We start from the raw sequence: 23,835 nt of genomic DNA on the forward strand, positions 1-23,835 counted from the left end.
ATGTCTTTTCGTATACCCGCACTCTGCGATTGAAATGTATCTACATATATTTAAGGGAACAGAGCTGTCGTGTTTTTAGTGATTTTTAGGACAAACAAACTATGGGTAAGGAGATGTAATGTTAAGAAGATATAAATTTCGTTTTTTGAAATTCTGGTTGGTCAAAATTCTGTAGCTCAAAATTCTATGTTGAAGAATGCTCTAAATAAGTAAAAAATGTCAGCATTTAAGGTTAGGAGCAGTGTAAATTTAAGAGTTAAGTGCTAATATTATATTTTAACAAAATGCATCGATTGTAAAGTCAAATTAAGGAAATAAACGAATTATGGCGGATATAAATAAAAAGTGTATTTTGTTTAGAAATGGTTACAAAAGTGAAAATATGCTGTGACTTGTTATTGAAGAATCTATACTTACTTACTAAAGGTGGCGTTACAGTCCTGTGTGAACTAGGGCCTCACCCAATAAACTTCTCCATCTAGCTCGGTCCCTAGCTAGATAACTCAAGTTTCGCGCTCCAAGTTGGGTAAGGTCACCTTCCACTTGTGCGCGCCACCTGATCCGCGGTCTTCCTCTACTGCGCTATCCTGTGGGTGTGGATTCGAAGACTTTCCGGGCCGGAGCATTGCTTTCCATGCGCTCTACGTGACCCAGCCATCTTAGTCGTTGGACTTTTACCCTTCTAGCTAAGTCTACGTCGCTGTACAGCCCGTACAGTTCCGTAGATCACACAAAGAAATTTTCTCTCGAAGCGACCTAAGGTGCTTTCATCCGCTTTTGTCATAGTCCATGCTTCTCATGCACCGTATAGCATGACGGAGATGATAAGGTACTTATAAAGCGACACTTTGGTCTTTCGAGAGCTAGCTTTGCCTCTCAATTGCCTTCTTAGCCCAAATAAACAGCGGTTAGCAAGAGTTATTATTCGTTTGATCTTAGCGCTGGTGTTGTTTTCTGCATTTACAGCGGAGCCTAGGTAGACGAAGTCCTTGACTACCTTAAAGTTACGTCTGTCGATGGTGGCGTTTTGACCAATACGTCGGTGTTGTATGTCCTTTCTTGACAACAGAATGTACTTTGTTTCGCCCTCATGAACCGTTAAACCCACTTTTGCCGCTTCTGCCTCAATACTTACAAAAGCACCATTGACGCTGAATTCTTCCGATTTTGTCAATGTCATCAGCATATGCCAGTAATTGAACAGACTTTTGAAAGATAGTGCTTCTAGTGTTGATGTGTGAGCTATGCACTATTATTTGAAGTACTATGTTGAACAATTGCATGACTTTTATGCAGCGCCGCTTTGCGTGCCTGTTATTTGGCTGCATTTGCCTGCTGACATTCCTCATCAAACCAGGGGTTCCATGTAGGTGGCTGTTTGAAACCCAGCACATCAGAGGCGGCTTCTCTGATTGCATCTTGGCAATGTTGCCACTGGTTTTCAATACATTGTGTTGGCGGCGGAGAACTTCGAGAGAGGTTACTTGTAACTCGGTGAAGAATCTATACTAATATTATAAATGGGAAGGTAAATTTGTTTGTTCGCTTGTTTGTCTGTCCTTCACATCGCAACGGAGCTATATCGTGATATGATGTTTTGCGTGAAGGTAGGTACGAAACTTTATAGTAAGCGCTGTGAGCTACTTTCTGCAAAACACAAAAGTATCCCATTCACAACTCATTTGGTCAGATTTATAATAAATTATATATCTAATTTTTTCTTTTTTTAAAACACCAAATTAATAGCATATCATCAGGTGCTGCTTGCTGTTGGAAGTATCATCGTTGCCTATTATAATTTGTTTCTAAGCATCACCTTAACAAAGGAAATATTCTGAAACACTTTCAAAGATAGAAGACGGAATATTAAAAAGTGAATTTTTTGTATTTTCGTACATAGTAATTGTTTTTACAATGGAAAACGATATTTCATAAATTGTCACCACGACTATAGGTTCTAGTTTCGCATCCTTTTTTTGATATCGTCCATGAATTCAACATGAATTCACAGTCCGTTTTATCACAACATAACGAATTTTCTCACTTAAACCTTTGATCGACTTTGGAGCATTGCTACAGACTTCAACTTCACGTGGCCCGAAAAAATAAATATGCACAAAATCCTGGTGAATTGATTGCTTCTTTAAGAAGTAACACGGCCAAGAAACTTTTTTTACAAATTTCCGATTGCTAAATTGATTCTGTCTCATTTTTAACCATTTTTACATACCTCTTTAAAATTGTTGGTGAAGCTTCCACATTTTCATTTTCAATCATAGAAGTTTTACTTGTCAAATTAAGGCGATACTTTTGAGCGCTGCCCAAATATGTAGATCGTTGTTCGAAATTAAACCTTTTATCGCAGGTCCATTTACGCGGTATGAGGTAAAACTACTGAAGTTAAACTACTATAAATTGATTTCAAGCCCTATTCGTAAGTTAGGAACTTGCTTTATTTTAAGATCTGACTACTCCCACGGCGGATCAATTACATTTTTAGTATTCAGCAGAACTTGGATGCTTTTTTAAAAATTAAATTCTTACTATTATGTCAATTAGGCAATGGAATTCTAATCTTCCTAAGTTTTTTTTTTAAGTTTGCATTACTGTGCAAGAACCCTTGCAAAAAAATTTTGTTTCAAAGTTTAAAATAAAATAAAGTAATTATTTCAAGCCTCAGTTTTTCTTGCCCAGGTATAATTTGTTCTCATCATCACCCTGGTTCCGATAGGAAAATTCTAGCGAAAATTAAAAAAAATGGTCTATACCTTCATTCACGTAGACAAAACATTCAAAAATAATTTAAGTCAATCCCAAACTCAAACGAGAATAGGAAAAATTTACAAACATTCATTTTTGATTACTAGTGTTACATTTTTCTTGGGATGAGTTTTTGTTTCCGGTATAAGTTGTCTCTGACCTCTCCCTTAAAACCATTCAACATGGTTCATACCCTGCATAGATCATCATAGAGAGAATTCGTTCTAAAATAAATACTGGGAAGCTAACTTCTGGGATGAAATGGTTTGTACATTCGATTATTTCACTCGAATACACAAACCATTTGTTTTATTGCATTACTTTCCCAGTTTATTTTATTATTTTATTTTTATTATAGTAAAAAGTAACGCTTTTCAAAGATTATAAACTTACAATAAATTAAAATACAATACGTTTAGATTTCCTAAAAAATATCCTTCATTTGACGCCTTACTTGTTAAAATTGATTCAATGTTAGAGTCCAAAAAGGGAGACTTACATACTAACGAAAACATACTAACTAAAAGGGTTTTCAATAAAGACTTTACAGCTTGCCAAGCGTGGAACGCACATCGCTTCACCTTGTATAAGTGCAAACATAGATTCTTACAGTAAATACGCCATAATGTGGTCTGAACGATGCTCAATTGTTGAGAACACTATGTTAAATCATGGCGTTCTCAACAACTGACTCCGGTCTTTCGCTACGAAGTTTTAGCGGCAGCGATATTTTCGATACTTCGACCAACCCGTTGTTTTACTGGAACGACAAAATCACAAAACGAATTTGGTAATTCAATGTACTAAACTTGTTATGGTTTGTCTACTTGTGTTAGAATTGCGACGGAGTAAATACTCTGAAAGTTCCTGTCTCCGACTCTAACTTCGGTAGACATTTTTTTTTAATTTGCAGATATTGATCATTCGTGTACTTTTCCATTATAAAAATGCATAGTTTATGGAATAAATTGACAATGACAATTCGATAATAAGTAAAAGAGTCCGTTCACAAATTAATTTCAAAGTTGTCAAGTCACTATTAGAAATCCCAAAAAAATACAATGGTATGATTCCCTAAACCATTTCGACAGCCCTGTTGGAATACATCATCCTATAACGTATGAGTAAGTTTTTAACGGTTTTAAGTTCTTTGTTCTTTAACTGGATTGAATAGCAATAGCAACAGTCATGTGATGAATTCTGCTATACATAGCTCTCGATGCCCCTGCTACCGTTCTGACGTTAATAAAGGGACGAACAGATCGAACGAATCCATCAAAAACACAACGACACAAAATACCGAAACATCTTTTTTTGTTTTTTTTTTAATGTTGTGTCCGCAGTCGTTCGATTTGTTGGCCCTTGGGCGGATATTTTTTCGTTAGGACATTTTTTTAAGTTCTGTGAGAATTGGCGATACTGGTGCGGTGTATAATGCACACAAGGCCAGGCATGTGATGCTGATGGTGTATCTTAATTAATTAATTAATTAAAATCGAGGATTAAAAAGTTTCACGGCACCCAGAGACAAATGGGCGGCCACAGGAATCTGTCGATTGATTGAATTCAGATACCAGACAGAAGCGTTGAAAGTTGAATGCATCACATGCATGATATGGTCTAATTTGATAATCAAAACGAAATACAAAAGCAGAAATAAAACCAAAGTTTTTAGCTTTAATAATTAATGATGGATTGTGTGGAAATGGATGGTTTGGTTTTGGTTGAATGCTGGTGCAAAGTTCTTAAACTTAAAGCGTACAAATAGATGCGAAAGAAGTATATCTAATTTTTGAAAACTTTGTATCTGAAAAAACCTTTTAACTTGAGTTTTTATTGAAAACTCGGGGAGACCCCCGCAAAAAAAACATAAAAACTTTCAAATATAAAAATTAAAACCCTAAACCTCATTAAAATGGTATTTTATGGTGATGGTCACGTAAGACACCTTAAATCCTTATGCTTTTCAATAGATTTTTCATACCACAAAACTTTTGGCAACAAAATGAAAAACAAAAATTAAAAAATGCGAATTACGAAAAGTTTTGCCCACAGTCAGAGTCTCAAACTAAACGAACAAATTTATTATTGAAAAGCTATAAATTTGTTCCCAAAAGTTTTAATTACGACGATACCTTGTCCACCTTTTGTACCCAAGCCAGATTGTAGCTATCTCCTGATATTTTTTTTACTGAGCTAAAAAGGATTGGTTAGAGATATAATATGTGTTGGAATTTTGAGAAAAAAGGATGCACGTGAAAATTTATAGAAATGTATGTTTGTTTGTTGCAAACACCTTGTGAAAGGATTACAAACAACGTGTATGGGGATAAAAAGGGGTTATAAAAGATTCAGCTGGGCAGCACTTTCGCCCTCTATTTCCTCGATAATTAATTGCGGGCAATTAAAATAAATTTTCCTTTACAATGCGATCGTATCCTTAGGGAAGAGGGAGTTGGCCGCGGGGTGAGCCAAAACCCAGAAGCTACAAGCAGCAGTTTACATATACTTGCAATGTAACCAGACGATTTTAAGTTTCCTCATCGCCGATTTTAATCGTTAGGACAGCAGCTAGCTGCTTCCTTTGCCTTTTGGACAGACCAACAGCATCCATTTGCCCTAAACGAGCAAAGGAATTATTTGGTGGAATTTTAGGGATGCCTCATAATGGTTACTTTTAATTGCTTATGGTAGGGCATTGTGCGGGAATATGGTCCACCCGAAATTGCAACACTCTCAAAAATATAGAACTATCGAACGAGCGGAGAGAAGTCGTCGGTCGTCGTCGCCGTCGCGTCGTCGTCTTCGACGTAGTCCTCGTAGGAGGAAGCAAAATGCCAAGCACAGTGGGAGGACTATGGTTTGGGATTATTGTTGCGGAGGTTTTGAAATCCCCCGTTTGTAGAAATTGCTCGCGGACGTTAGTTCGTGTGTTCGTTGGAACAATGAAGTTAATGGCTTATGATGCGGGAGGTCATTTATTCGTTTTGATTGCTTGAGAAAAATGGAGCAACGCAAGTCCATTCGAAACTATGTATGTTGCTGGATGTAAGCATGTGTATACGTCGGGTAATATTGTATGGTTCTGGAGGAAAATAAATTCTTGGCTTTTCGATTGGTGATTTATTTATTTTTGGACAAAATTGAACAGTAGAAACGGTATAACCTTGCGAATTTCTCGCTTTTACGAGAACATGCTATATTGTGGTGCTGGAAATCGTAAAATTTGGATGAATTTCAACTGGATATATGTACATAGGTAAGGTTTATATGCATAAGAAGTCTGAATCCAAGGCTCTAATTCATGCAATTTTTGAAACACAATTTTATGAAAATTCGTCGGATTTTGGGTTTTCAATTCCTTATTTTTTACACTTGGGTGACAAAACGACCAAAGTTGGGCTTAAGGGTATACAGTTTTATTGCTTGAAGGAAGGAAAGGTACAAAAGTGTGAGCCAAGAACCTTTAGATCAGAGGAGGATATTATCATCTTGCATCATATTTGGAAATCCAAACATTTAGCTGAATTTTTAGCGGCATCGTCTATGTGATCCTTGTACAATTTGTAGTTGTGTTAAACATACAATTTCGAAGTTTTTAGTTTTTTTTTGATGAAAGCGGCACTCATGAATAGTTACAAATGAAGTAAGTTCTATACCAACAATAGTAAGCTGCTTTCAGTTTTCGATGCATTAATTCGTACTACATTTTTGATTCCCCTTTTGAAAATGCTATGAGTTAGAATTTAATGAGCTTATCAATACATTGCCGTTGAAAATCCACGTCCGAAAAGAAGGGTTGTAGATCTAAGAACAAATATGCGATACTGAGGGAATTATCACAAGAGTAAGTTAAAAGTAGAAATGTGTCGGATGCAGAATAGATTCCTGAGGCTCACCAGCATTTATTCTGTGTTTTTTTTAATTGAACCCATTTGATGTATTTTTTAATGCAACGATGAAAGGATTTGTCAAAACCGTTTTATATGGATGTTTTTCACATACATAGAAGTGTTTTGAGCATTGTAAACTACTGAGAAGGTTTGAGATCGAAAGACATATGCGCTATACACCATTAAAATACAAAGCGTTATTTTGTAATTTGAAAAGAAGTTAAGTTCTTATTTGTTTCTTTAAAAAAAAAATAATAAACTTTTAGAGAAAACTTTAAAATTTACTATTGCTTTTGAAAAAAGTAACGAGTCCGATGATATGCACATCACTAAGCACTATTAAGAACAACGAGTTGACTGACAGTGTCCCATCTCTCAACCCAATAACGGTGAAAAAGTGCAGCCTTGTTCTCATTTACTTAATAGTGAGAAACAAGAAAGAAAAACAACTGAATGAAGATCAAAATAATACCTACTCTTTAGCATGATCGCCTGGTGATTCATGAAGAATTATGCATGGAATCGGTTTGATGTTAGGAATAGAATGGATAAGAAAACACAACAAAAAACACATCACCCCATACTCCATACCAAAACAAATAAAATATGAGAATGAGTGGAAACAAAAACAAAAAATAAAAGGACAGTCACCTACCTAAAAAGTCTGTTCGCCTGGTATAAGAGGAATTTTGGTAATGGAGTTAGGAGTGGGACTTCAAGCACTTTTAAGATTTTTGCATTTTTTTTGTCGATTACTATTCGTATTATGCTTTCTTATAATATTCTTGGTCCTCGCTCATCAACCATTTGCAAATGATTTGTTATGTGTGTTGAAATAAAAACCTTCTTAATGTCACCGCTAGTCGCTACAAAAAGGGCAGAGCATAGCAGAATAATGTTGACGGAGCCGTCAGCATGATCGTCTGTTATCTTGGTGTTTAAAAACATAGTTCTACTATAATCGCGAGGGCACATAGTCGCTTCAGTAATAAGTAGTGAATTTTTTTTTACTTAGATTTTGAATATAAAACTTCGAACTGTATCGTTTAGCTGCGGTGAACGTAAAAAAACTCTATGATGTACATATGGATATACAAAGCTGGTAAAATATCAAGCCCAAAAGATTTTGAAGTTAGTTATTTTCTTTCCTTGATCAAGCGCAAGATGATAGTTTTTATTAAGTACCTCACTAATTGCTAATTTTGTAAGGGGTTCCATTAGAAGGGGGTCGATTTTAAAATTGAATAAAACAAGTTTTATATGAGGTATCAATAAAGTATCAAAAAACATTTTGTGTGAGTTATAACATCATGTGAATGGCCCCCGCGGTTTCGCTGGGTGACGCACAATTAGTGTCCGTTGACTTTAGCGCATATGTCAGGCTTAATTTTGCCGATGGGTAGATTCGATTAAGTTATTTTTGAAGGACCCTCGACTTGGAGAAACATTACAAGAAAAAGTCAAAAAAGTTTCAAATTACACGATATTGGTTGCCAATTCACGTCATCTTGGAGCGATGTTACAACGCCATGAAATCATTCGGCGAAAATAGGGATTGTGTCTTGTGGAAAGTATCACCATCTCAGGCCAGTCTCATTTTCGAAGAAATACGGACCAAACTTTTTTCTGGATGTATTGTCAACTCGTTAAAAATCCGTCAATTCGTCCAAAACTAGGTCTCATCGGTAAAGATTATTTTCGACCAAAAATGAACAACGGCGAAGGTTTCGGATATCTTGCGTTCCGTTGACGTACGGGTGTTGCCTCATTATCCACTGAGCCGTTGGACTCGAATTTAGCCACCGAACGGTAAGTAGTCGACTTGAAAGGACGGCCATGTACCCCATGTTTATTAAAAAAAAAACATGGCACTTTTTGGAATGCATAGAAAATTCAGTTACTTTGATTTAATGTGTTAAATTTAAGAATTACGATAATAAGTCCGTGACTTTTGCAATAAAACACAAATTTTTTGATAAAAAAATAATTTTATTCTTCAACGTTGTCTCCCTTGAGCTCTATACACTTTGTCCAACGCTTCTCCAATTTATTTATCCCTTCCACAAAAAAAAAATGATTTGTCGAAGTCCTCAAAATAGGCCTTTGTTTGCGTGAAGACTTCATCATTGGAGTTAAATCTTTTTCCACCAAGCCATTTCTGCAGGTTTGGGAACAAGAAGTAGTCAAATCTGGAGAATAGGGTGGATGATTGAGCAATTCATTAGCCCAATTCATGAATTGAAAAGAACTTTTTTCTTGGCCAAATGAGTTCGTTTTTTTTTCAAATCGTTATTGAATCGATCCAATAAGTTGGCATAAAATTCCCCATTGATTGTTCTTCCCTTTTGTAGGTTGTCAATGTGGATTATCCCGCGTGCATCCCAAAAAACAGTCGCCATAACTTTTTTGGCTGACATACCCACCTTGGCCTTCTTTGGCAGCGATCACCCTTAGAAAACCACTGTTTTGACTGTTGTTTGGTGTCTGGTGTGTTGTGATGGATCCATGTTTCGTCCACGGTTACAAAACGGTGCAAAAACTCCTCCATATTACGATTAAACAACGCCAAACCTTCCTGTGAAGTTGTTACACGATTGTGCTCGTGGTCGACTGTGAGCAAACGCGGCACCCATCTTGCAGAAAGCTTTCTCATGCCCAAGTGATCATTCAAAATTTAAACCACTGAGCCATGCGAGATCCCTATGGCTTCCACAATCTCTCGCACTTTCAATCTTCGGTCCGCCAACACTATATCGTGAATTGTTTCGAGTGTAGAGACCTCAACTGGGCGGCCAGAACGATCGGCATCTTCAGTGCTTGTACGGCCGCAAAGAAATTAGGTAAACCACTTTTTACCTTCCCATAGGAAGTTATTGTAATGGGTCCGATTTGTCAAATTAAAAATTTTGACATTTCTCGACGTTTCAAGGTCCCTAGAGTAGAAATAAAAGATTTTTAGAAAGATGTCTGTGCATGCGTGTGTACGTACGTTCGTACGTCCGTATGCCCGTATGCCCGTATGCCCGTACGTTCGCGACGTTTTTTTCGTCTTCCATAGGTCAAGAACCAGAAGAGATATCGATTTCATATCTGAAATGAAAAGATATTTGAATATCCATTCAAATATCTTTTCAAAATCTTAAAATTTAGGCTTCAAACTTATTTTATCTTGTTTTCAATAATCTGAAAAATGTTGAGAAAAATCGAATTGACAACTTTTTACAAAAAAAAAAAAATAAAAAAAACTGCTAAAAATTGATTTTAGACTCAAATATCTTTTCAAAACTTTGAGATATTGGCTTTAATTTACCTTTATCTTTCAAAAAGTATTGTTGTCGACATTCAGTGAAATTTTGAAAAAAATCCAACGGACAGTTTTCTTATAAAAAATTAAAAACCGAAAAAAAAAAAATAACAAAAATAAAAACCTAAAAACAAAATGTATAAAAGTTGGTAAAAATTGATTTTCGACTCAAATATCTTTTCAAAAATTGTAGATATTGGCTTTAAACTACTTTTATCTTTTAAAACATATTGTTGTTAACATTCAGTAAAATTTTGAAAAAAAATCGAATTCACAGTTTTTGTACAAAAAATTAAAAACCTAAAAAAAATTTAACAAAAGTTGGTAAAAATTGATTTTCGACTCAAATATCTTTTTCAAAAATTTGAAATATTGGCTTCAAACTAATTTTATATTATCAGAAATATTGTTTTCAACATCCGATAAAATTTTGAAAAAAAAATCTAATTGACATTTTTTTTACAAAAAAATAAAACTCTAAAAAAAAAACAATACTAAAACTTGGTAAAAATTTACTATCGACTAAATAGCTTTTCAAAAATTAAAAATATTGGCTTCAAACTTATTTTATTTCACAGAAAATATAATATTGTTTTCGATATTCAGTAATTTAATATATAAATCCAACAGTCCGTTTTTTCATACAAAATAAAATCTACAAAAAATAGTACGCAAATTTGGTAAAAATTGATACGAGTACGTATAGACAAACTTTTAAGCAAGACAAATCGACAGATGGGATCAGTGTGGGTCGCATCCCAGCCTCTTTTTTTTATTTAGTACCTCACCAATATCTAATTTTGCAAGGGGGTCGATTTTAAAATTGAATAAAACAAGTCTTATATGAGATATCAATAAAGTATCAAAAAACATTTTGTGTGGAGTCACCGACTAGCTCTCGAACTGATCACATCGTTCTCCATCTGTCGTGTGCCTTTCTCTTTCTGTTGCTTTGCGCAAACAGGTATCTTCCGTTTTTACCGCTCTCCCAGTATTTTTTTTTCCCATTACATTCGATTAATCTCCCTTTCCTTGCTCTATAAGTGAATTAAATTTAACATTAAATGGCCCCAGGGCCTGACAGGCCTGACGGGTGTCGTTTCAGGCCCCTTGACCCTGATTTAGACACCCAGCCAAGTAAAAAGAAAAAAACAAACCAAATCCCTCTTGATAATAGAAACTTCCCTAATCTCCCAACAGTGTCCAAAAAAAATAACCCAAAATTTGTTGTGATGACCTCTACAACGCTAAATAAACCACTCTCTTCACTAAGTCCCTTCCTCTTAAAAAAAGCAATAGATAATATCACAACAGAATATGAAAAAATATCTTTGCTTCGTGATAATAGCCTACTTATTATGGCCAAATCTCAATCAAGTGCGGATAAATTCCTTAAAACGAATAACTTAGCAAATGTCTGTACAGTGGAAGTTAAATTACATGACCGCCTAAATTCCTCAAAAGGCATTGCTTTTGCGCCATGCCTTATCAATGTTTCTGAGTCAGAAATCATTAATGAGATGAAAAATCAAGGGGTCATTGAAATTTATAAATTCATGAAAACTGATATTAATGGTAAGTCCACACCATCGGGATTAATGTTGTTCACATTTAACTTATTTAACCCACCTAAATCTATTGAAATTGGTTTCTATAACGCGCGCATCACTGAATACATCCCAAATCCCATGCGGTGCAAAAATTGCCAACTGTTAGGCCACACAACAAAACGTTGCAATGGCATAACCAAATGTGACGTATGTAGCCTCCCACCACACACCCCCGAAGTATGCACCCGAACAATGTGTGCAAATTGCTCTCTTGATCACCCGTCCTCATCAAGAGATTGTCCAAAATATAGACAAGCTAAAGAAATCTTAGCAATCAAGACAAACAATAAATGCACCATGGGTGAAGCCAAACGCTTGTATAAGGAAAGAAACCCCATAGAATCGTCTCGCTCTGTCTTATCAAACCAATCAAATATATTATACGCTGAAAAGCTGAAACATAATATTCCTCCACAAAAACCCACTCAACCTCTAGAAACAATAAAAAAAATCTCTCCACAAATCACAACAAAATACAGAAGCTCTCTTAAACCAAATCAACTCTGAAAACATCACTGAACCCTCTTCTCTTCCACTTACATCACAATCATACACTGAAGCTATATTACCTTCAAATAATTTCTCTTTATCTCAGTTAACTGAATCTCAATCTCTTCTATTACAAAAAATAACCGCATCAAAACCACAATCCTCAAACTCAAACACATACAATAACTTCTCTAAAAACTCTCAGCTAACTCCCAATTTACCCCCGCAACCCCATATTTACAATAAAATCATAGACCAAACCGAAAATATTTCTGATAACGATGATGATGACATATAAAAATAAACTCTTTAACCAAACCTCAGACTCTGCGATTCGAAGGCTGAATCATTTGGGCTCCAATGGGAGCACAAATGATCCAGCTTCCGGATCTCAGGGTCAATATCTTAACAACCCAAACCGACAAAACACTAATTTTGTACAACAAACTCATTCACACATACTAAAACCAAATCCATATAGAAGAAAACACCCTTTTTCTGCTGCACGTAGAAAAAATGTGTGTTTTCAAAATGAAAAAAAATAATATAACGTTAATTATACTACAATGGAACATGAAAGGTCTTTTAAATAACTTTGATGAGCTAAGTATTTTAATAAAGGAACATAATCCAGGTATAATTTCGTTACAAGAGACACATTGTCCTTCAAATGCAAGCCCCATTGTCCCTAAAAATTATGCTGGCTATTTCAAAAACCTTCCAACAAATACAACTTCTAAACAAGGTATATGTTTATTAGTAAGACAAAATATTCCACATAAAATTCGACACATAAATTCAAATATTCTAACATTGGCAGTAGATATAGAATTTCAATACAAATTCACTTATATTTGTTTGTACATCCACCCAAAACAAAACTTTTGTAAAAATGATCTCGACAATATTATTAGTCAAACAGAGTCTCCTATAATTCTTGGAGGTGACATAAATTCATGGAGTACACTCTGGGGCTCACCAGTCACAAACAAAAGGGGTGAAATCTTTGAAGATTTTCTTCTTAACGAAAACCTAATTCTTTTAAATAACGGTTCACCAACTCATTTATCAACACATAACACTTTGACCCATATCGATATAACATGCTGCTCTCCTGGGCTCTTTCTTAATACCACTTGGAAAACCTTAAGTGATCTACATAACAGTGATCATTTTCCAATAATTTCAAATTTCAATCCCGGAATAAATCTTTTGAAATCAAAACCGATAGCAAAATTTAAAACTAATTTTTCTAATTGGACAATTTTCAAAAAAATTGTAAAAGAACATCTCTTTCAAAATCCCCCATCTACTAACATTAATAAAGAAGCAGCATTGATCCAAAAAGCAATTAGAACTGCAGCAAACGTTTCGATACCCCAAACAACCCCAACATTTAACCCGAATCTTAAACGAACTGTCCCATGGTGGAATCAAACTCTCTCTACATTACGCAAAGACAAAATGAAAGCATTGAAAGACTTCCAAAAGTCACCTTCTCAATCTAATTTAATTGTATATAAAAAGGCGAATGCTAAATTCAGACGTGAACTTAAACAAAGTAAGTTAAAAAAGTTCACAGAATTTACATCCAGCATAAATCCCAATTCTACCACCACAAAAATTTGGCAAAACATCCGACGACTAACTGGTAATCTCAGATCACTTTCAATATCGTCCATCCATTCAGATAATACAGTTCTAACACACCCAGCAGAAATATGTAACTTATTCTCCAAATCCTGGTCTGATTACTCAAAAGATACAAATTATTCCACTCTTTTTAAAACCAAAAAGGATGAATTTACCATAAATCTCCCCTACATTCCAAACAAAAATATCTTTGCTGAACGTATTGAACTCCCTATCTCAATAATTGAATTTAAGGCATGTCTAAGCAAAACCAAAGGCACAACACCTGGTAGAGACAGGATAAGTTATCCTATGCTAAAAAATTTACCTACAGATGTGAAACAAAGACTCATCTTACTCTACAACAATATTCTCGAAACGTCAGTAATACCACAAATTTGGAAAACTGCTACCCTACTTCCCATACATAAGCCCAACAAAGACAAATTTTCAATCGATGGCTATCGCCCAATTTCCCTAATATCCTGTATCTCGAAGATCTTAGAAAAAATAGTAGCAAAACGCCTCATGTGGTTCATTGAAGAAAAAAAATTAATATCACCCAACCAAGTTGCATTTAGGGCAAACAGAGGATGCGTCGATGCACATCTTCACTTAGATTATTACATCTCTAATGCGATATCTTCAAAAAATCATGTCTCAGTTCTTTCACTCGACTTCGAGAAAGCCTTTGATCGAATCGGTTTACATGTAGTTCTTAGTAAGTTAAAAACATGGAACGTTGGAAAGAAAATCTTTGGCTATGTTAGATCATTTTTAACAAATAGAAAATTCTTCACAAGAGTTAACGATTTTTTTTCCAACGCATACTCGTTGGATAATGGTATCCCACAATCTCCATTATCTGTAGTATTATTTACAATTGCTTTTGATCATATTTCAATCATGTTAAGTAACTACAAACTTCTTGACAGCTGTTTGTATGCAGACGACATTTATATATAAAGTAAAACAAATAATTTAAGCATATGTAAAGACCAATTCAATAATGCTGTAAATGATATTTTAGAGTGGTCTTCTGCTTCAGGAGCAAAACTATCATTACAAAAATGTAAAATACTTCATATTTGCAGAAAACTCTATTGCCCTGAGCTTAGCCTAAGTATAAATAATGTTCAGATTGAAAATGTTAAAACACTAAGTATCCTAGGATTAACGTTTAATAATAAGTTTAATTGGAAAGACCATTGTTTAAACCTAAAAAAATCCCTAGCTGCGAGGCTCGCTATAATTAAGTATTTATCAAGTAATAAAAGTCATGTACATATCAATACATTATCATACATAACAAAAATGATAGTTTTAAGTAAAATTGATTATGGTATATATATTTATGGCAATTCACCAAAAACTACCCTGAAATATTTGAAATCACCATATCACCAGGCAGCTCGGAGAAGTATTTGCGCTTTCCCTACTTCACCTATAAAAAATATACTTGCGGAAGCAGGACTACCAACAATCGAGGAACGTCATAGAGAATTGATATCAAAGTTAGTTGTGAAGTTAATATTTTCAAAAAACTCAGTTATTGACAAGGACATCCATCAGTCCATCAGACATAAATCTAAGAAACGTATCCAATCCTCAATAAGCAAAATCATAGATAAAGCTCATGAAATGGAACTCCAGTTTAAAAAACCACGAAAAATACTTTTATCTTACCCGCCATGGCATATAAAACCTGATTCCATCTTGATGAATTTGGCCCACTACAATAAGGCAAATACCAGCAACTCAGTTTACTGCTCTTTGTTCTCCGATATCTCATCTGAACTTAAAAAAGACGGTTGGGAATTCATCTTTACAGATGGTTCCAAATCACTAAGCCATACGTCGTTTGCCGTCACATCAGAAAATGGTTTTATTCTACGCATTGGTTCCTTACCGGAATCTACATCAATTTTCACGGCAGAAGCATTTGCAATTCTACATGCACTAAAAATAACTATGGAAAACAGTGGCAAATTTATTATATGCTCAGACAGTATATCTGTCTTAAGAGCTATAAATAATCCAAACAACAACACCGACCTAATTTCCTCCATAAGAAACAAGATTGCGATGATGCCAAAGAAAATAAAACTAATGTGGACCCCTGGTCATGTAAATATCCGTGGCAATGAGGAAGCCGACAAAGCAGCAAATTCGGCGAAAGAAGCGCCAGTATTTCAATTCAATGCATTCACTAAACAAGACCTTAAAACTCGGATTAATAAAAACTTGAAAACTTTGCAACAAACTGAATGGAGCCTTTACCACCATCATTATAAAAAAGTAAACCCAACGAAATCTCCACCTAAATACCCTACGAACCTGCCAAAACGCAAAATCACAAACTTTGTACGCCTCAGACTCGGTCACATTTCAACAACCCACCAACACCTACTCACCAGAAACAACCACCCGATATGTGTAACATGCAACACAACTTTGAATATCTCACACATCCTCGAAAATTGCCAAATCTCGAAACCAATTATGGACTCTGTTTTCAAAAATCTATCAATTTATGATACACTAAAAAATCCTAATTCTAAGAACATCGAAAATGTAAATAAATTTATTGAAACTCTAAAATTAACTCTATAAATATTATTAAAATAAAGAGCCAATAGTCTCCGCAGCTAGGCTCTTACCTTTTGTATTAGCTTGTAATTTAAATTACGTGTTAATAAATAATAATAATAATAATAATAACATTTTGTGTGAGGTTTAAAATGGTGCGAATGGCCACCTCTGCTTTGCTGTGTGGCCCACATTTCAGTTTCCGTTGACTTTAGCGCATAAATCAGGCTAAATTTGGCCATTGGATAGATTCGATTAAGTTGTTTTTGTGGGTCGCCCTGGCTTGTGAAACATTACTTACGGACTTAGAGAAACATTACAAGAAAAAGTCTAAAAGGTTCAAATCGCGCACGATCTTGGTGGTCAATTCACGTCATCTTGCAGCGAGATAACAACGCCATGAAACCTCGCACAAAATAGCGATTGTGTCTTGTGGCAAGTATCACCATCCTGTTGAAACATATGTTTTCAGTGTTCTTATCCAATTCAGGCCATACAAAATTGGTGATCATCGGCCTCTAGTGATGGCCTGCCAGTACAGACCAAACTTTCTTCTGGATGTATTGTCAACTCGTAAAAATCCGTCAATTCGTCCAAAACTAGCCCTCATCGTTAAAGATTATTTGCTGACCAAAAATGGACTGTGGCGATGTTTTCGGAAGATCTTGCGTTCCGTTGATGCACGTGCACTCGATCTTAGCTACCAAACGGTAAGTAGTCGACTTGAAAGGACGACCATGTATATTTTAGACAAAAAAATACAAATCAGAATGTATCAAAAATATGGTTTCTTTAAAAAAAAATGTAAAAAACGACTATCACACCAATCAATCACCCATTGAAACATAAATGAGCTTCGTCGTTGAACACAATTGTATGTAAAAAAGTGAATCTTCGGTCAACTTTACAAGAGCCCATTCATTAAAAATTTTACGTTGCAGTAGGTTGTCCGGCTTCAATTCTTGCACCAGCTGTATTTTGAAAGTTATTACACCTTAATCCTTCAGCAAAATCGTCCACGTTGTTTATAACAGAGGCCCAATAGCTGCGAACGGCGACGAATCGATAATATTGATGATTACGAGTATCAACATCAGCTGCGATATTTTCTTAAGTTCGCACTCTACATTATTAAGTGTGTTGGTGGTTTAATAACCAAAAATGTAAATTTGATGCGGAATTTAGTCCGAATAGCCGCTTTGGTGGGACATTTAAATAAAATGAAAAAATCGCGCGATGAACTTTTTTAATAGAGCACGCATTGTGATAGTACAATTCAATAACTTGGAAGCGCTGTTCGTTTGAAAATCGATTCATGTTTGAATTATAGACCAAACTGAAAATGTTTGACAGTGAAACCAGTGACGTGCGTCAGCTGTTTAAACCAGTCAGTGTTGCCAACATGTAATAACACTTTTTAAGCCAAAATAAATTTGGAAAAATTGAATTCATCTTTGTTTTATTAAGTTATTGTAATGGGTCCGATTTGTAAAATTGAAAATTTTGACATTTCTCGAAGTTTCAAGGTCCCTAGAGTCGAAATAAAAGATTTTTAGAAAGATGTCCGTGCGTGCGTTTGTACGTACGTTCGTACGTCTGTACGTTCCGGACGTTTTTTTCGTTGTCCATAGCTCAAGAACCAGAAGAGATATCCATTTCAAATATATTTTGTTATAGATAAAAAGGCAGAAAGATGCAGAATGGGCTCTCAAGAAAATTGCGAAGGTGGTTTTTTTTACTATAGCAGTTTGAAAAAAAGGTGTACATTTTGGTTAATTCTAAATATCTTACGAACCCAAAATGCTAGAGACCGGAATTAAATTTTATATAATATATTGTAACGTGATATCAAAGAAGTATATTTTTTGAAAAAAAATCAATTTAATATTTTTTTTATAAATCAAAATAACTGAAAAAAAAATAGTCACCTCGAAAATTTTACGACCAAAATATGATTTCATCTCCAAAACAATTTTGTGCAACGAAGAATAATGTTTCTGACAGCTGATAAAATTTTGAGGAAAATCGAATTGACAGTGTTTTTTATTAAAAATAAAAAGCTAAAAAAAATATTACTCAAAGTTGGTGTAAAAATTGAATGTCGATTCAAATATCTTTTCAAAAACTTGAAATTTAGGGTTCAAACTTATTTTATCTTTAAACAAATATTGTTCTCAACATTCAATAAAATTTAAAAAAAAGGAATTGACAGTTTTTTTTACAAAAAATAAAAACCTTTAAAAAAAATTAACATAAGTTTATAAAAAATGATTTTCGACTCAAATATCTTTCAAAACTTTGAGATAGCTTCAAACTAATTATTTTCTTATAAGAAATATTGTTTTCAACATTAGGAGTTATTTTGAGAAAAATCAAATTGACAGTTTTGTTTACAAAAAATTAAAACCTAAAAAAAAAGTAATAAAAGTTGGTAAAAATTGATTTTCGACTCAAATATCTTTTCAAAAATTTAAAATATTGGCATGAAACTTATTTTATTTCAGAGAAAATATTGTTTTCAATATTCAGTATTTTTTTTATATAAAAATCCAGCAGTCCGTACGCTTATTTGGTAAAAATTGATACGAGAACGTATAGATAAACTTTTAAGCAAGACAAATCGACAGACGGGATGTGAAGTTATCAGTGTGGGTCGTCCCAGCCTCTTTTTACCATTGAAATCGATGGTGCAAAATTAGTGAAAAACAACATTTTAAGCCTGTAGTCGTCGCGCCGAGTACTATTATTACATATACGTAATCCACACGACTACTGGTTTAACATTTTGGTGTGTGACGACTGCAGGGTTAAGCCAAAGAGACATTCTATTAACAAAAAAACAAAATAACTTTTACTTGCTTCCTTTTAAATAAAATAAGAAATCATTCTTTTACAACCTTGGTTTAGTGATAATCGTTTGTATTGGAGAAGTTGTATTTTTAGGGAATTATTACAGTATACTTTTTGGTGGTGGTTTACCAATTATACTTTTTCATTTCCCAAATCATTGTTTTGGTAAATCATTCGAGAAGTTGTACGTTTTGTTCAACTTTTTTTCATAATATTACTTCCTTTTAGGGCATTGTTAAACTTTCTTCTTAGCATCGCCCACAGCTTGCTATCATTATCCAATTAATTAAAAGAAGGCATACAACGTCATCCAATCAGATAAAAATACGAGAAAAAGTATGAAAACATTAATCACTTAAGGAGTTGTCTATTTTATATACCTATAGGTTCCTAAACCTACACACAGACCTTCCTTCTTCATATTTCACACTAAATTAAATTCCCTATACACTCAAAGTTGATTAATTAATGACACTATCATCTTTCAAATGTTATACTCGTACAAATATCTGATGGCATACGATATACCTTTTATTCTTTATTTTCAAGATGGCTTCACGCATCAGACATCAAATCTTGTAAACAGAAATTAATTGAATCTTAAATGATCCTTTTCCCTTAGGGTGGTACTTTATCGTATTATGTACGTTTATCGACTGATGTATAGGTGAGGTACCTACGAGCTTGTTTTTATATTTGTAAGACTTTTTCTATCATTTTACTTTATCTGTAGGAACCTAACCTAACCCACTTACATATATTTCTACATGATTTTGTGAAAAGAAATATCTTTTGCTTCAATCAACCTGCTTTGGGGCAACGATTTTTGTTTTAATTTTTATTTATTTACTTTTCTTTTTCACAAAAGAAGACAAAAAGGAATTTTAATGAATTAAAAACACGAGAATGTCAGGTATACTGGTATATGTATGTATGTAGGTGGTATACCTTATACCTTCTTGTCTAAAATACACCATCATCATCAGACTTTCAAACTACATAAGAGTCCTTCTAATCGTTATCAAAAAGATTTACAAAAACAATTTTCAATATGGAGTGCGATAAACAGATGAATATCGGATTTTCTTTAACAAAATATATTTATATATCTAAGAGTATCTACCTATGCTGATGTGAACATACATTCATTATAGTCTAAACAAGGGTATGGAAAAATCATTAATTAAATGAAAAATTTAATTAAAAAACGAACTCCCTTTTTAACACGATACATCAGAAACATGACACTTTGTAATGTAGGTAAACAATTTTTATTTTTTAAACGAATTCTTTAGTGAAAATGGTGCAACTAAATTACTTTAGAACTTACTGTACGTACGTATAGGTATAGGTTTGTTATTATGTATAGGAAGATTGAATTTTAAAATTAAATATTTAGAATATAAAGCATTTTGGTGAGAGCTTAACCCAGAGAATCCTGCATCTATACAACTTTTAACTTTTCGTTGTGACATTTTTTTATATTCTATTGGAAGTTTTTGTAATTGGTTTGATTTGTCGAACTCAAAATGTTAACGCATTATTCGAAGACTTTCCGTTCCTCCATATCTTAAGAAAAAACAAATATATCGGCTCCAAAAAGATTTTTGTAGGTAGATAAAAGCATCAAGATATGCAAAAGGATTTGAAAACCAATGAGTGGTTTTTTGATAGAAGCAAATATCTGCAAACCAATGACACTTTAAATTAAATTAACGTCATGAACAGAATATAATATAAAAATATAATAAAATGAACAACATTTTTTAACCCGAAAATTATTATTAAGGGGTTGGGTTCGATAGCCCGGTTTTTATATTCCCGTTTCATAACATCACGATTTAAAAAAAAAAACGTTTTTTTAAAATCCTGCCTTTTATAATCCTGATTTTTTATAATCCCACTTTTTTTATAACCCCGTTTCTTATAATACCGTTTTTTATAATTGCAAAATCGAAATTATAAAAATATTGTTTATTAATATTTATAAAATGAGACATTTTTTTAAATTCATTTTTTTGTCACCTTTAACATTATTAATTAAGTAAAGTAGTATTCTTTTAAAACAAAACAAAAAACAAACTAAAATCAAAAAAAGTATACCTACTGCTTTCAAGAATATTGTTTTCATAATTATTTTAGTCGAACTGTATATTGTAGGCTAGCAGTGGTGTTCATAAAAATAGTGCTGGTCACATTTTATTAGATTGCCAATTATTTAAATAACGGATATTCTTACAAAAAAAATATAAAGTTACCTGCAGCTAACGGTCTTTCATTTTCATATTACAGACTTTTAGCTTGAAGTTATACTCTACTTTTTCTGATGAACATACACTATTTCAAACTCTCTGGATATAGAGTGTTCATAAAAATAACAGTGCTTTTAATTTTATAATTAAAAAGTGTTAGCAATTATTTTTTTTATTTTTCGGTAAGTAAATATTTTAATATTTAAAGTTTTAAGTATGTATTTGTAACATACTAGCATATACAAAATTAATAAATATTAGCTCAAAAATAAACAATGGGACGGTCAAGACACTGTACCGAAGAAATTCGAAAACTTATTAGAAAACTGCGTTTGGAGCGAAAAACCTACCAAAATATTCAAGACATCCAAGGCTGCTCACCGAAAATGGTCAGTAACACCTTAAAATGGCAAAATAAACCCAAAACGCTAGGCCCAAAAAGAATGACTACTGAAAGAACTGACAGCAAAATTGTTCAGTTAGCAAAACATAACCCTTCCATAGGATCTAGGAAAATAAGAAATGGACTTCAACTGCCTGTTAACGCTGTCACAATACGAAAACGTCTTTTATAAGCGAAGTTACCAGCCCAAAGTCCACGCAAGGTACCCATCTTGACGAAACGGCATGTGGCCAGCAGAATGGAGTTTGTTAAAGCTCATAGAGATTAGACAAAAGAGAAATGGAGGAATTCTCTGTGGAGCGATGAAAGCAATGTCGTCCTTTTTGGGTCCAGTGGTCGTCGGTATTATGTGACAAGACCCTAAAATGCAGCAATAGATCCACTGTAAACAATAAAAACAGTGAAGCATGGTGGATGAAAAATTATGATATGGGCTTGCTTTTCATACTACGGGTTCGGGCCTATTTAACTTATCGGGGGTGTAAGGGATGCAACCTACTATGAGAACATTTTTGAGGAGGTGTTGTTAGCCTATGCTGACAGGAAATGCCGTTAGTTTGGGTATACAAACACTAATATGACAAAAAGCATACGTCAAAAATGCAAAATCATGGTTTGCGCAGAAGAAGTTATCCGCTATGTAGTGTTACGCTCAATCCCCCGACCTTAACTCCATCCAATGTTTGTGGGGGGATATTAAGAACTTAGTTCATAAAGCAAAACCCAAGAATTCGAAAGAAGTGTGGGAAGCAGTGCTTGATTCCTGGAACGCAATACCAGTCGAGAGGTGTCAGGTTTTAGTTGACTAGATATCGGGTAGATACGAAGCAGTCATAAAAAACATTGGTTATGCAACAAAGTACTAATTGCAAGCTAACATTATGTGTATGCTTTCATATAACTTATTACAGTTTTTCTTACTTCTTACGTAATAGATCCAGTACTTTGTCATGCACTGCTATTTTTACGAACAGCCATATATTTAAAAAAAATGGTTCTTAGTGTGACAAAGCTAACGGTAAAAAATCGATAATACTGTATTATGAATAAAATATTTTAGTTTGTTATTAGAAGTTTAATGAAATATATTATTACGTTGATATTGAAGCTCTTTTTGTTTTATTTGGAGGGCATTGATTTTTTTATGAACACAACTGTATGTATGACGCAAGAACCCCGGATTTTAAAAGCGGGATTCAAAAACGCTTCTTAATTTAAAATTCAAACCTTTGACATTTATTGTTATTAAGTTTAATGCACGTATTTCGAAATAAAAAACGGGATTGTCTGAATTTTTTGGGATTTTAAATTTTGGGGTTTCAATTGATCGGGATTTTAAATAAGCTGGATTATTAAAGACGGGATTTTAAAAAATCGGTATTTTAGAAGACGGGATTTTAAAACTTTTTTCGGGATTTTTTTGAAAGCGGGGTTCCGATACGCTCCCATTATTACGATGGTATATTAAGCCTTACGTACAAATCAGCTCATCGAACTGATCGGACTTTTCTACTGTTCATAACGATTACAAAGCAAACGTTCAGAAACGGAAAAGATCCCTCTTTAGTGTTGAAGACAATTCGCTTGTCTCTCAAAAAAAGCAAAAATCGAAAGATGGGTCCGGATGACCAAAGGTTTGTGTGTTTCACACCCTTAAAATGTCTTCCGGACTTCTAAAATGATAATAGTATTCAATGTGCAAGAGGTATAGTTACTTCACAAATAAAAACAACAAATCTCATCCCCTTATGAAAATGTGCATTCCTTATTAAAAGAAATCCAAGTTATTGATAACTTTGTTAAGAGAATGTCAATTGGTATTAAAACAATGTGCAACAATATCGAAAATCACCAAAAAGTTTATCATTAAAATCAAAATCTTCAGAATAATTTTACACTACTAAAAACGATGCTTTTGATAATGGCATACATTTTCCGAAATATCAAATTGAAAAATAGGCTGGGATGCGACAGGTACCAATAATAATACCAATAAGGTACTTAGTAAGTTTTAAGCTGGCTTCAAAACAGTTAACTGAACCATAGATCACAT

General features: G+C 33.9%; 1 protein-coding gene across 1 annotated transcript; it reads left to right on the forward strand.

The window, feature by feature from the left end:
* The first annotated feature begins 15,002 nt into the window (after positions 1-15,002).
* LOC129948370 (uncharacterized) lies at positions 15,003-16,301 on the forward strand. The gene has a single exon (XM_056059345.1). It carries the CDS (start codon positions 15,003-15,005, stop codon positions 16,299-16,301), a length of 1,299 nt encoding a protein of 432 aa, XP_055915320.1.
* Positions 16,302-23,835: the final 7,534 nt, after the last annotated feature.

The sequence above is a fragment of the Eupeodes corollae genome, chromosome 1, assembly GCF_945859685.1.
Source record: "Eupeodes corollae chromosome 1, idEupCoro1.1, whole genome shotgun sequence".
Lineage (NCBI taxonomy): Eukaryota > Metazoa > Arthropoda > Insecta > Diptera > Syrphidae > Eupeodes > Eupeodes corollae.